Source organism: Balaenoptera musculus, chromosome X, assembly GCF_009873245.2.
Source record: "Balaenoptera musculus isolate JJ_BM4_2016_0621 chromosome X, mBalMus1.pri.v3, whole genome shotgun sequence".
Lineage (NCBI taxonomy): Eukaryota > Metazoa > Chordata > Mammalia > Artiodactyla > Balaenopteridae > Balaenoptera > Balaenoptera musculus.
Genome location: NC_045806.1, coordinates 104,148,237 through 104,163,211, shown reverse-complemented (window position 1 = coordinate 104,163,211; position 14,975 = coordinate 104,148,237). Strand labels below are relative to the sequence as shown.

The 14,975-nt window shown below is 40.0% G+C and overlaps 1 protein-coding gene across 1 annotated transcript in view; it reads left to right on the top strand.

The window, feature by feature from the left end:
* TENM1 (teneurin transmembrane protein 1) overlaps positions 1 to 14,975 on the top strand; it is a 786,103-nt gene that overhangs the window by 764,455 nt on the left and 6,673 nt on the right. The window contains exon 30 of the mRNA XM_036840114.1: positions 8,329 to 8,625. Within this exon, the coding sequence (XP_036696009.1) occupies positions 8,329 to 8,625 (297 nt within the window). The remainder of the gene's footprint in view (positions 1 to 8,328; positions 8,626 to 14,975) is intronic.

Genomic DNA, 14,975 nt, shown 5'->3' with positions numbered 1-14,975 from the left:
GCTGTGTCTGTGGATAATAATGCTATTAAATGAGACTTATCCCAGCATTGGACCTCAGAGCTCTTTACAAGATTTCGCAGACTGAGATGTGAGGTTACAGCAAAACTCCAGAACTGCAGCCTCCTTTATTTAAAAAAAAAAAAAACCCCAAGAAGCTTAGCACTTCAAACCAAAGTCATCAAATCAAGTAAGATGATTATGTGTTTACAAGCAAAATGAAGCCAAGACTAATCTAAAAACCCTCATGATTGATTGTTTTTCTCTCCATTCAAAGATAACTGAGAACAGGGTAGATTTGTTTTGAAATGCAACATGTGACTGTTCATACGCGAGCTGAGCTCTGAAAGGGGGAACAAGCCCAGGTGAAACACAAGGTCCCAGGCTGACAAATGATGGGGAATGTGGGAGACAGCCAAGAGGGTTCCAGCGTCTCCTTCCTTTCTCAGAAAATGTGTCTGCTTCACACTGTTTTAACTTCGTTCTCCCTAGGTTTGCTGGAGGGTTTCATTTTGTGAAAATTTAGATAAGGAGCCTGCTTGCAGATAGATTCATCTATTTTTTAAATATATCTGTGGCTCTCAGTCCCGAGTAACAGTGCATTCACCCCTAAGGAGTCACCTGGAGACAGGAGATTTAAGGCATCAAGGCCACTGGGCAGTGTTGGTTTTTGGGGTCAGGGGATTCTTGGGGCCTTCAAATCACAGAAACTACTATATTTGTTAATCTTGGGTCAACTCCACAAAGATAGCTAGACAGAAAGTATTATTTCACACACTATTTCACTTGTATATAAGCATTAATGGTTTGGTATTAAAATTTTTAAATGCCTATTGTACGGTTACCCAGATGAATTCGCCAACGGGAAAGTAATTAAACAAGACCAAATTATTTTAGTGCACAAAGTGTCCAAGTTAAATGGTATGGCAGAAATCAGGTGAGAGGAATGAGTAAAGTTTTGAAGAAGAACTGATATGCCCATAATTTTACACCACTTTTCCCATCTATAAAATGAGGGATATGAGCTATACATCTCTATGATTATGACTAGTAGTATTATTACCATTAATCATAATTATAGCAACTAACATTGAAATCTTATCTGTGTATGGCCATATATTAACTCATTTATTACTCATAACACCTTATCAGGTGTGTTTTCTTATTAACATTCTCACTTTACAGGTAAAGAAACCAAGGCACACAGAGGGCACACAGCTAGTAAATGGTGACACAGGATTTGAACCCAGGCAGTCCAGGTCAATAGCCCATGTCGTAAGATTCCTTCTGGCACTAAGATTCTGTGGGCTGGCAAGGTAAAGAGAGTGCCTTGGGAGGAAAAAAGAAAAAAGAAGAAAAACAGGTATAAAGAAATTCCCGGGGGAGCAGCGGAGGCTGACGTTAACACTGCATACATGCCCTGTTCATTTGTAGGCAACTCTGTGAAACAAAAGCAAGCCTAAGTCGGTTTTGATTGTCAGCGTAGCAATATCAATAAAAAATAAAATCTGTAGAATTGTATTGATCGATTTCTAAAAATCAAGTACTAATTACCTTAAAACCAGTGAGAATAGAGTAGTGTGTACCAATTTAAAAGCAGCTGTGACTCTGTCCATTCCCACAGCTTCATGGAAATTAAATGCAGTGCATCTCCCAAACTGTAATGTGGTTATTTGGCCCGTCTCACTTATTCACCTTTCAACTTCTTCAGCAAAAATCAAACAGGTACCTCAGTTGCCTTGTGAGTTGAAATGCTAGACAGCATCCTTGAAAATTCAGCCTTCTCCTCCTTTATTCTGAAGAAAATCAACTGCCGTGATTGGAGCTTAGAGTTTAGCACATTGTGTGTGTGTGTGTGTGTGTGTGTGTGTGTATTGGGTTGAACCATAGGAAACTGCCCTTTTGGTAGGTCAAAAACACTCAAATATCAGCAGTTGCCTGTGGACCAACCTAATATATCTTTATCCTACTAATTGAATGAGTCTCAAATTGCAAGGGGTTGAAAGGACTTTCTCTTAAGCAATTAAAACTCAAACTCCTAGGAAAGAGCAAGGAAAGGATCTGAGGGGAGGCAGAGGACACTTTTCTTTGGAGCTTCTGCCTGTACCCACCCTTCGTAGGCACTTTGATTTCTGCTGTCAACACAACCCATGGCTCCCCAGTGCATACTCTTTCCTCTTTCCTTTCTGGTCGAAGTGTGAACAAAAAAGCAAGCCCTTCTCCTTACTTCTCTTCAGCAAAGCTAAAAAAAGCCTAAGGAAAACCAAAGAATAAATTAAAGCATAAATACTTTCCCTATTAAAAAAATTACCAAGTCCAACTTTCTTACCCCAACATACAACTCATCAGTTGCCAAACTCAAGTGTCTTGCTCAATGTCCAAAGAGACTCTTTTTAACTTGGGGCTATTCTCAAATGTCAACCTTTTCTTTGCCCCTCTCTTTTCCAGGGCAAAGATTGGTATAGATTGTTTGGAGGAAGAGCCAAAATAAGGATTGATGGCCCATACTTAGGTCAAGGGCTATTATTGTCTTTCAGGCAAACAAGAGTTTGTATGAACGTGTTGCTTTCCCACCCTTGCTCATGACCCCAGCAGTCAGAGGTGGTCAGCCTAGCATTCTTTCTCTCAGCCTTCTCACATGTGGGTTCCATAGGAGACTTGCAGGGTGGGGGGCTGTGGCATCTTCAACTCCATCCCCTTTCAGCTCTTAGCCGAATTTTACATTATCTTCCAAACCTGACTTTGAAACTAGCGTTTCAGCAACATCTGAATATCTGAGTGCATTATCCAGAAACAGAAGCATGGTTGCAGAAGTCTTGACAGGCAGGGAAAGAACATTAGGCAGAGTTTTCTTCTGCTCGCTTTGTAGTGGATTTTTTAAAAATTTTATTTATTTAGTTATTTAGTTAGTTATATTTGGCTGCGTTGGGTCTTCGTTGCTGCGCACGGGCTTTCTCTAGTTGCAGCGGGCGGGGGCTGCTCTTCGTTGCGGTGCGCGGGCTTCTCATTGCGGTGGCTTCTCTTGTTGTGGAGCACGGGCTCTAGGCGCGCGGGCTTCAGTAGTTGTGGCACACGGGCTTCAGTAGTTGTGCTAGCGGGCTCTAGAGCGCAGGCTCAGTAGTTGTGGCGCACGGGCTTAGTTGCTCCGCAGCATGTGGGATCTTCCTGAACCAGGGCTCGAACCCGTGTCCCCTGCACTGGCAGCCAGATTCCTAACCACTGCGCCACCAGGGAAGTCCCTGTAGTGGATTTTTAACGGTGGTCCCTGCTTGTGTAGCTGTAATGACTTTATTAAGAAATGTGTTCTTGAGTAGTAAACTTAATCTATCAGACAAATAAAACCACAAATTTAGTCGAACTGGAAATCATTTGTTACTTTGGCTCTTTAACTATCATTATAACATAAATTGTAACAGTTACAACCGTCTCTGGGAGTACATGGATATTTTACAGCTATTGTAAGTGAACAGTATTACAGTTAGAGATATGTGGCTATAAAACCACAGGAAAGGTAGTAGAAGAAAGAACACCTGGTTTCATATAGGTTTCCAAGCCCTGTGTATCAAAAGACAGGAAATACGCGCTTCTCTATCACCTTTTAGGTGATAACAGCCGTTTACTGTGTATTTATGCACCACGAAACTGCACACATTGGCTACAGATGGTTAAAGAGTCATGTTTCCCAATCTGTGGCTCTATTCCCTGAATGAAACCTACCCCTGCAAGTGACAAGACTTCCTCCCAAATAATTGGAGTATCTAATCACTAGTCTTTTGGAATTCATGGCATGGAACATTTGCTGTCCTTTTTTTTTTTTTTTTTTTCCTTGCAGAAGCTCAAAATTAATGGCAAATATCATTAGCCCCAGCTGGCTGTTGAAGAAACTGAAACCAAAAGACGTTGAAAATAGCAGACAATTCATAGAAGACGTACATGTGGCGAATAGACGTTTAAAAGGGTTCAACCTCATTAGTAACCAAATAATTGCAAATTTAAACCACAGTAACATACCATTTTCCCACTCTCATATTGGGAAAAGCTTACTAACAATGACAATACTCAATGGTGGTAAGGATGGAATGAGATGAACTCTTCCACTGCTAGTTAATAAGAGCATAAATTTGTAAACCTTTGTGCACCATGAAGTAATATCTCGAGTTGCATCAGGAGTCTTTAATATGTTATCATTTGACCCCGTAATTTCCCTTATAGGTTTTTTTTTTCTTAACATCTTTATTGGAGTATAATTGCTTTACAATGGTGTGTTAGTTTCTGCTTTATAACAAAGTGAATCAGTTATACATATACATATGTTCCCATATCTCTTCCCTCTTGCATCTCCCTCCCTCCCACCCTCCCTATCCCACCCCTCTAGGTGGTCACAAAGCACCGAGCTGATCTCCCTGTGCTATGCGGTTGCTTCCCACTAGCTATCTATTTTACATTTGGTAGTATATATATGTCCATGCCACTCTCTCACTTTGTCACAGTTTACCCTTCCCCCTCCCCATATCCTCAAGTCCATTCTCTAGCAGGTCTGTGTCTTTATTCCCGTCTTACCACTAGGTTCTTCACGACCTTTTTTTTTTTTTCCTTAGATTCCATATATATGTGTTAGCATACTGTATTTGTTTTTCTCTTTCTGAATTACTTCACTCTGTATGACAGACTCTAACTCCATCCACCTCACTACAAATAACTCAATTTCGTTTCTTTTTATGGCTGAGTAATATTCCATTGTATATGTGTGCCACATCTTCTTTATCCATTCATCCGATGATGGACACTTAGGTTGCTTCCATGTCCTGGCTATTGTAAATAGAGCTGCAATGAACATTTTGATACATGACTCTTTTTGAATTATGGTTTTCTCAGGGTATATGCCCAGTAGTGGGACCTTATAGGGTTTTGTATTAAGGAAATATTTATTTACAAAAATGTTCAACAAAACATGAAAGATAAAAGAAAAATGGAAAACAAAAACTCTAATTTCCAACAATAAGAGAAAGGAAAAATAAATGTTTATCATGTAGAAGATATTATGTAACCACTAAAATCCACATTTTAAGAATATTTAATAACATGAGGAATGCTCAAGACAAAACATTAGCTGAAAAAGTAGGACACAAAACTTTAAGTACAATTCTAAATGTATTCTTTAAGTGTATGGGCATAGATCATGCAAAAAAAAGTGGGTATGAAATGTTGCAAAGTACTAGCAATGATTCACATTGAAGGATGGGATTACAGGTGATTATTTTCTTTGTATATTTCTATATTTTCCAATTTTTCTGCAATGAAAAAATATCACTTTTATAATGGGGGTAGAAGTTAAGGAGGTTATTTTAAAAAGCAAAGTGCACAAAATTACTGAGCAAAGGAAAACCAGAGTCTGAAATGCGAATGCTGGCTTTGCAGTCATTCAGGCCACTAAGATAAAAACTCTGGATCTCATTTAGATGTGGAATCAAAAAAAAAAAAAAAAAAGAAAGAGGTCATAGATACAGAGAACAGATTGGTGGTTGCCAGAGGCAGGTAGTGAAGGGTGGACGAGATGGATGAAGGGGGTGAAAAGGTGCAAAGTTCCAGTTAAAAGATTAATAAGTCCTGGGGATGTAATGTACAGCATGGTGACTATAGCTAATAATACTGTTTTGTATATTTGACAGTTGCTAAGAGAATAGATCTTAAAAGTTTTCATCACAAGAAAAATAATTGTAACTACATATGGTGATGGATGTTAACTAGATTTTTGTGGTAATTATTTCACAATATATACAAATATTGAACCTGAAACCAATATAATGTTATATGTCAGTTATATCTCAATTTTTTAAATAGCAAAAAAAAATTTTTAACAAAAAATTTTTAAAAACCTCTTTCTGAGCCAGGATTTTGAAATTGGACTGAAGACCCCTAAAGGTTTCATGTTTGAGTTTCAGATCCCACTTGAGATTTTGTTTAAAATGTTTATTTATGTACTTATGTGCATTTTTCTGGGGACACAGTATATAGCTTTCAGATATTTAAAGGAATCCTTGACCACAAAAATTATAAATGAACATGAAGTTTAGTTGAATAGCTAGTGAATCCATTTAGTCCGACTATGATTAATGTAGTCAAATCCTAATGTTGGTTTTTTCCCCTACCTCATTAGACAGATATTTAATATTCTGTTCAGGATCGTGTTGACAATTCCTACAGATATAAATCTAATACACCAAGCTACAGTCCTTGGAATCTGACACATGGGCCCATTCAGAAGCCTAACTAAAATGAGAAAAGTAATGATATCTAAAAATAACAATTACTAATATTATTTTTACACATCACCAGGTACCCGTATATGTAATCTCATTTAATTCTTAACACAGGTGTGTGGTGTAGAGTGGTAAATATCACTCCCTTTTCACAGATAAGAAAACTAAGGCCCGAATATAAGAGATGGCTGGTGCACAGAGAAGCAGCTAATTCAGTGTCCTGACTCCCGAGAGCCACTGTTGTTTATACTTCTCAAAGTTTCTCCTTTTTTATTTGAAGAGGAGAAGAATTTGCCACCCCAAAATATGCCTCTTCGGTATAAAGATTATTTTAGGCTGATGGAGAAAGCAACGACTTAAATCTGCATAACAACCTTACCCTTGTTTACTGTGCTTTGCCTGGTCAACTCCCATCACTGGCTCCCTGCTCCCAACATCTTTTGTCTTTAGTTGGAGATGGTATATAAAGTGGTGGCTTGGGCCATTTTGGAGAGTTACTCAGTTTCCCTGGGTCTCTCCCATGTGTACAGGAGGTATACATGTTATTAAACTTGTTTGTTTTTCTCCTGTTTTTATTACAGGGTGAGGGTGGTGGGGGGGGGGGCTCAGCCAAGAACCTAGAAGGTTCCTTCCAGATATGCTTGGACCCCCTTCACCCAAATGAAAAGTCTTTTCCTTGAAAGTTGGGTGAAGAGTACATGGCTACTGTATCATTTTTGCAACTTCTTTTTTTTTTAATAGCTCCAAAAATTTACATATTTTATTTTATTGGCCGCACTGTGAGGCTTGTGGGATTTTACTTCCCCGACCAGGGATCGAACCTGGGCCCTGGGCAATGAGAGCTTGGAGTCCTAACCACTGGACCACCAGGGAATTCCCCACTTTTGCAACTTCCTGTGAGTCAGACTAGTTCCACGTAAAAAGTTATAATAAAACAAAACAAATGACTCACTGAAATGAAGACTTAACTGAGCTAAACTAAAATAAATAAAACAAATTCTTAAAGCCCTCCCCTTGGCCTCCCACCCACCTCCTTCAAAGCCCCTGTCTTCCAGAGCCTTCTTCAGCTCTGTGTTGTCATCAGCTTGCTGTAGCAGTTACTGATGGGAGTGCCAAACATTGGCATTACTAGCTGAAGAGTAGAACAGATCATGTCAGTTGTCCAGTTGCTTTGAAAACCCAGTAAAAGTGGCCTTTTTGCCAATTTAACAACTTTTTAACTAAGCCATTTAGTTATTTGGTTATCTTGTGTAGACCAGGCTGAATTTCCTCAGAGGCAGGGTTTCTCTAGGACAACTTCGGGGCTGTGAGGTACACAGAGGGGATGCTGGCCTGCAGTCAAGGAAGCCTAAGACCAGAACCAAGCCGAGCTACTAATTGTTTCTAAACTTCGTACCCAGATTGAACTCCATGCTCTAACCTCACTGAGTGGTGCCACCCTTGCAAGTACTAGGGGACCTACCAACACCTGTCACATTTACCTTCTGGCCTCCGTGAAAACATTGCTGAGTGGGCTTCCATCTCCAGGAGACAATCTGAGTTGCTCTGTGTTCCCCCGTGATAGATGTGAAGTAATAAAGCTCCGTGCCCAGAGGAACAGGAGGCCAAAGAAGGGAATCTCTGTATAAATTAGAAGGGGCTCTCTATATTCGTTTTTTCTGATTTCTAATTATGTAAATAACTCACCATTCTATGCTTTAGCCACTTCATTGGTAAAAGAGGGGGAGGAAATCCCGTTCCTTGGTAGGCATCAGACTCACATAAAATAAGATTACATAATCACTGACAATTGTATCAGCACACTTGAGGCTTGAGTTGGGAAAAAGCAATCAATAACCGTATGTTGAGGAGCTAGTGCATACCAGTAGTTAAGACATAGTCCCAACCTCCCAAGATTGTACAGTCTGCTGGGAGGATAAAGACAAGTGTCATCCGAGGAGAAGCCAGGCGGATTCAAAGGCAAGAGAGACCCCATTGCTGGAGAAACAGAAAAAGCTTTTCGATTGTGAATGCACTTGACGAGGGGCACTAAGGCAGTGCTTCAAATGTATTTCCTATCTCTTTTTTGTAGGCCCATAACAGAAACCTGCTCTCCATAGATTTTGATCATATGACTCGCACAGGAAAGATCTATGACGACCATCGGAAATTCACCCTTCGAATTCTTTATGACCAGACTGGACGACCTGTTCTGTGGTCTCCCGTAAGCAGATATAATGAAGTGAATATCACATATTCGCCTTCAGGATTGGTGACGTTTATTCAACGAGGGACATGGAATGAAAAAATGGAATATGACCAGAGTGGAAAAATAATTTCAAGAACTTGGGCCGATGGGAAAATTTGGAGCTATACCTACTTAGAAAAGGTAAGCATGTAGGGGAAATAAACTAGTTCTGAGTTGCCGAATGAGAATATTGAAAGCGGCACTGACTACCCGCCTCGCTGAGGACCTGCAGGAGAAAAGTCTGTGTTCTGGCTGTTCTGCTCTATAGAAGTAACAACAACAAATTATACCTGTAAGGATAAGCTGTTTTTCAGCTGAAAACTTTCCCCAACCCCACACTCTGCCAGGTACTCTTTCAAACTGAAGTCAGGATAATGGCTTCGATTTCTCCTCATTTGAGCATATTTGTTCATGCTCCTGAAAATGTATCTTTATTATTATGAAAGCTCACACTGAAGTAAAATAGGTAGAAAATTATAAAATTGCGTGTTAATGTATTGCAGCTCTGGAAAAGAGCCTCTTACACAGAGGATAAGGACTTCTACTTTTGTTAGGATAGTCAGTAAAGGTTTAGCAGTATACATTTGAGGACTAATTTTCCCAAGTAATCGGTCTGAGGAAATGGTAGCAGTGGGGCCTCGTTGGTAATAGGCCTTCGTACGCAATGAATCTCTGGTAGCATCTGTAATAGGAGCTCGTGGCCTCTGTCTGCTCGGAATGGGCAAGGATTTTAATCCCATCACTGGATCCATCTGTCAAACATCAGCCCCCCACAGCAAAATGATTTCTAGCCGGATCAGTATCAGAAGACAGATAGAGAAATTGATCTCTATCTGCCATCTCAATTTCTGATGTCCTAAGATACTGTCTCTTTTTTCCCAAATCTATCCATTCAATTTATCAGTCCTGAATTAATTTCTGGGAAAATTGGAGGATGCCTTCCCTTGAGGATTCAAGGGTAGTCAGTGCAAAGTCACCCCTAGAAGTTCTTAGAAAAGTCATGGGCATTCATAGCTCACATCGCAAAATTTCACTATTTGCACCAAATGATGCTAAGGCTTTCTGATATACCCCTGAAAGTTTAAAAAAAAAAAAAAAGTGTGCCAGCGGTTGTATGCTATTATAAAACTATTGTATTATTTCCCAGAGTCAGTCGCTGGGGAATTTGCCAAGTTGGGAATGCCTAGGAGATAAAGCAGAGCTCCACTTGGGAGCCAGGGTAAAGGAGGGAGTCCTTTGCTGTATCCACCCCCTGTCCTTTTCTGCCGAAGAAATCGATGAAATCTCTAATCTGTACTCTACACTGGGAACATCTGAATTTTACAGAGTAGATCTTTTATCTTTTGAATTTTAGTAACAAGGATGATTGGCAAAATCGTATGACTACTGTCCACAAAGTGCTAAACTTGTTACAAAATTAACTGAATCCAAATATTTGGTGTATGTTCACAGAGGCAAGGCATGTAATGATGACCATCATATGAAAAAAAGATGCCACTGATTCTAGCAGAATGTAGGCTGATTAGTTTTTCCAGGAATGAGGATAGGTTTGCGCTGATCCTCCCACAGGTCTACGTGTGACTAGTGAAGGAGCCGGCACGCCTTATGAGTATGTACAGTTTTGAGGAAATTCCCTGGTGGTCCGGTGGTTAGGACTCAGCACTTTCACTGCCAGGGCCCGGTTCAATCCCCGGTCGGGGGAACTAAGGTCCCACAAGACGTGGGGCACAGCCAAAAAAAAAAAAAGTATGTACGGTTTTGAACTCAGAGCACCAGCCTCATTAGCGCCACAGTCTGGCCACTGAGCTAACTGCCTGTAGACAGTTGCTTCTACGTCTCGTCTCGTAGAACTTTCCCTTTAGGCTGTCCATACAATGACAAAAGAACCTGTTGAAACTTAAATTTCAGCCCTGCATATAGTTATTTAGCCTCTTCTCTGACACCAATGAAGCAATTTTATTGTTCCCCTTTTCTGGATTAACTGATTATTTCATCACACTTATTTCAGCAAAGAATGATGTGAAGCAAACTTCGCCTACGTCCGTTTTGCTACAGAAACTTACTTGGCAATAATTCTTTAAAAACAAAACACAACAAAGAGAACTCCCTGAGACTGTCAGTGTCTGCAGTAGATAGAAATAAGACCTTATTGTCACAAAATAATGTATGGAGAAAAGCCCCAGTGACTTCCAAAGACTAGTTAACTGACCAGTGAGACAGCCAAATCGCTTGTGCCTTTTAGTTGACTTTTCTCCCTTTCTTGATTTCACATTTAATTTGTTCTCTAATTACAAGATAGCCCCTGACTTAAGCAATGCTATTATGCAAAACTCAGAACCTACAAAACACATAATTATGGAATGGTTCTTTACTTTCCAAAAATCATCTATCACGAGATTGATTTTATTAACATTATTATTACCAGTGATAATAATTAATTCACTGAATAGAAGCAGCGATTAAATGAAATAACAATATAAAGCACCCAGCACATCTAGTCATTCAATAGAAGTTAATTCCTTTCCACTTAAATCGTGCATTCTAGTATTTATTCTAGTATTTATATAAGTCGAAGAACTTAAAGGCTGGCACTTACTGCTACTTGAAGGTAAATTAAAACAGGAAAGAACGGAAGGAAGGAAAAAAGGAAGGAAATTAAAGCAACTTTGAAATTGTGATTCTAGAAGGAAAAGGTAAAGAATATTCAATTTACCAAAATCCAGTTAACATGTAACTTTCCCAGTGAGGTGATGAGGGTTCTGTGCCTCTCCGTGCTCTTTCTAAGTCCTCTCTTTAACATGGCCTTCGCTGGAACATTCTTTCACTATGTCTGGGGCAGAGCAAGACAAAGAGGCTGGCTCTAGTAGCATATTTTGAAGTAAGAATTCTCAAACTTTAAAAATACAAGTCTCTTTTTATACCGCAAAATACTTCTGGTAGTACCTCTGTAAATTTGCTTGCCATCCCTATACCATGATATATTAAAAATCAAACAGCAGATATTTCACCTTAATGTGCAGAAATTTTGTAAAAATTGTTTGACTTCCTCTAGAGTAAGTAAAAATTACTTGTATCATTTTCGTGCACAATGGTTTGTAGCCATTAGGAGAAAAATAATTATTTGGCTAATAGCTGCGGTGGCTTAAATGATCTCATCTCTATTAAAAAAAATCAATTATTGTTTCTTAAATTTTCTCTGTGCGGTCATTAATTCTCTATTTTGATTTATGAGCCTTCCCTGAGTTAATTATATTTTGAAGACTTGTGGGGCTAAAAATTTGTATTACAGTAAATTTACATTTACATCTTTCCGTTTCCTAAAATCGTTCTTAAGAACTTCATTTTAAAATACATTTAAATATATTTTATAATCATTTAATAAGATGCTTTAGTCTGATACATTTACACAAAATTGCCTCTTTGGGGCTGAAATTTTCAAAGGCTGCCTCGAGGGAGAGAATGCAGCCTTTGGCTTGTGCTTCCAGGTGGCCCCAGACTGCCATCTGGTGGTCATTCAAATGCTTTAATTTTTCAAATTTCTGCCATTTCTCATTTCTACTCGTGTTCAAATGAGTATACAGCCATGATTGTTCTTGTTTTCTTCTTTACAATGATGTCACAGTCTTTTTGGATCTCACAATCAATTTTTAAGAAATACAAAGTCTCCCACTCCATTGTTTCAACTAATAAGAAATGGCCTTTTACCGTATAGCTGCACTATGGGCATTGGATGGACTCATAAGTATTGTTTTTGAACAAGCTGATAATAATGCCCACCCAAAGTGAAAAAGCAGGCAAGTGAGAGCTAAATGCTATTCTGGCAACGCAACGGTTACATTCATGAGATTTCTAATCACATCATCCACATTCTTGCCATTGGCAGGAAGCTTTAAAACAGACCAGGGAGCTTTCGAGACAGCGCAGCATCAGCTCCACCCAGGAACAGGGTCAGGCAGTGGTTTACTGCAGCGCAGAGGATGAGAGCAGGGAGAGAACACAATGGCGATGTGCTATAAATGTTTGGCAAGGCTGGTACAGCGACTGGAAAAGGCCTGGCCCAGGCAGGCTGGTACTAGATAATGTGTGCAAGCTGTATGGTGATTGTCCCTGGCCCACATCACAGGTGACAGATGTCATTTGTTCATGGCAAATTGACAGAAGAGAGTGGAAAGTAGCTGAGAAATCTGGCTTTCAGCATAGAGGTGATGCAAAGGCATTTCCCACCAATTTCCTCCCAGGTTCTGTTGAGTTCTGCCTTGGTCAAGGACTCGGTGGTCCCTTTGTGTCCTCGTGCCCACGCAGGAGTTCCAAGTCTCCAGCCTTCTGTTCAGCAGATTTTCTGGAGCTGCAGAGTGTCCACAGGTGATGAGGTGATAGGATTTCCACAATGCTCTGTATCCCCAGGCAGAGTACTTGGTGGAAAAGAAAGAAAGGATAAGCGAACAAGCAAATAAGTGCTGACTTTGACTTCACAGTACTGACATGCGATTCCATAGCAGTTCTCAAACGAGCAGGGATGACATGCAGTTTCAAGAAGCATGTTCAATATTAGAGTATAATTTCATACTTAGAAGATTTAAAAGTACATTATATATGCTTATGTAATTCATATTCATAACTATTTATGTAATTTATATTTAGAAAATGAAAAGATACCTATTGTATCTTTGTCATAACAGAAACTTCAGAAAATAAAGCTCAACTAAATCTTTTTGCTTGATAAGCCAATTCTCAAGAAAGGAGGGGTAAAAGCTCCCTTAGGGGGATATATCAGAATTTCCAGGGGTGAACAATTTTTATTTTTATTAAAAGATGAGATTTAAATGCTTTTCAATTAGAAATAGGGTTTGAGTTCTCCCTAAAATAGTGTTCTTTTTATGTCTGTATTTAAAATTAAAATAAGATAAACCAATATCAATGAAACACCCATAACGTGCAAGGCGTTATACCTCAACAAATAACTGTTTCTGAAATACAGATCAGTTTGGGGGAGAAGGCTTGCATAACCAGAGAATTCTTCACTTTTAATGGCATGTTTCCCTAATATAGTTTAAAACATGAATTGCAGAGCAATACAGTAGTCCCCCCTTACCTGCAGGGGATACGTTCCAAGGCCCCCAGTGGATGCCTAAAACTGTGGATAGTATGGAACCCTATATATACTGATGTTTCCTGTACTATCGGGCGGGTAGCATATACAGCGTGGATACACTGAACAAAGGGACAATCCACATCCTGGGAAGGACAGCGTGAGATTTCATCACGCTACTCAGAACAGCGTGCAATTTAAAACTTATGAATTGTTTATTTCTGGAACTTTCCATTTAATATTTTCAGACAGCAGTTGACTGTGGGTAACTCAGAAAGCAAAACTGCAGATAAGGAGGGGACTACTGTAATAGTAATATTTTATATACAACTTTTCAGAGAGACATCTACTCTATAAAGTCAATAAGTATTTTTTTTTTAATTTTTATTTATTTATTTATTCTTGGTTGTGTTGGGTCTTCGTTTCTGCGCGAGGGCTTTCTCTAGTTGCGGCAAGTGGGGGCCACTCTTCATCGCGGTGCGCGGGCCTCTCACTATCGCGGCCTCTCTTGTTGAGGAGCACAGGCTCCAGACGCGCAGGCTCAGTAATTGTGGCTCACGGGCCTAGTTGCTCCGCGGCATGTGGGATCTTCCCAAACCAGGGCTCGAACCCGTATCCCCTTCATTGGCAGGCAGATTCTCAACCACTGTGCCACCAGGGAAGCCCCAATAAGTATTTTTTGGTGACTAATACTTAATATGTGGCATGCCCTGCCCCCCATTTACCTCCCTCCAATCCACCTCCACATTGAAGCAATAGTAACCTTTCTGGAATACCTACTGGATTGCCTTCGATTTGCTTTCAGTGTTTTCAGTGTTTTCCTTGTTGCCAGCAGGTTAAAGTCCAAACTCCTTAGCGTGGCTTAGAAAGCCCAGTGTGATCTAGATCCAGCCTACCTGCCTGGCCTCATCTCTTGCCATTCACCCACCCCTTCCAACACACCCATACTCTGGCCACACAAAATTCCTCTCATTCCCTGAAAAAGCCATGTTCTCTTTCTTATCCTGACCCTCACAATGCTATGCCCTGTGTCAGGAATACTCTCCCCATCCTGCTCCACCCACCTCCCTGCCTTCATCTGGCCAACCCCTAGTCACCCTTTAGGTCTCAACTCAGATGTCCCAGTCTCCAGGACGCCTTTCTTGACCTCTTAAGTCTGAGTTAGCTGCTCTTCTTCCGCTTCCCATAAGCGCCCTGTACTTCCTCTGTCATAACACATTTCACACTATATTATAATTGTCTGGTTATTTGTCTTTCTCTTCCATTAAACTGTAAGTTTGGGATAGACACATTATTGCCCACTACTGTATCCACTAGGGTCCACCACAGTGCCTGGCACACAGTAAGTGCTCCATAAATTTGTGTTGAAGGGATGAATGTGTATTTTCTTTAATCTCCTGAA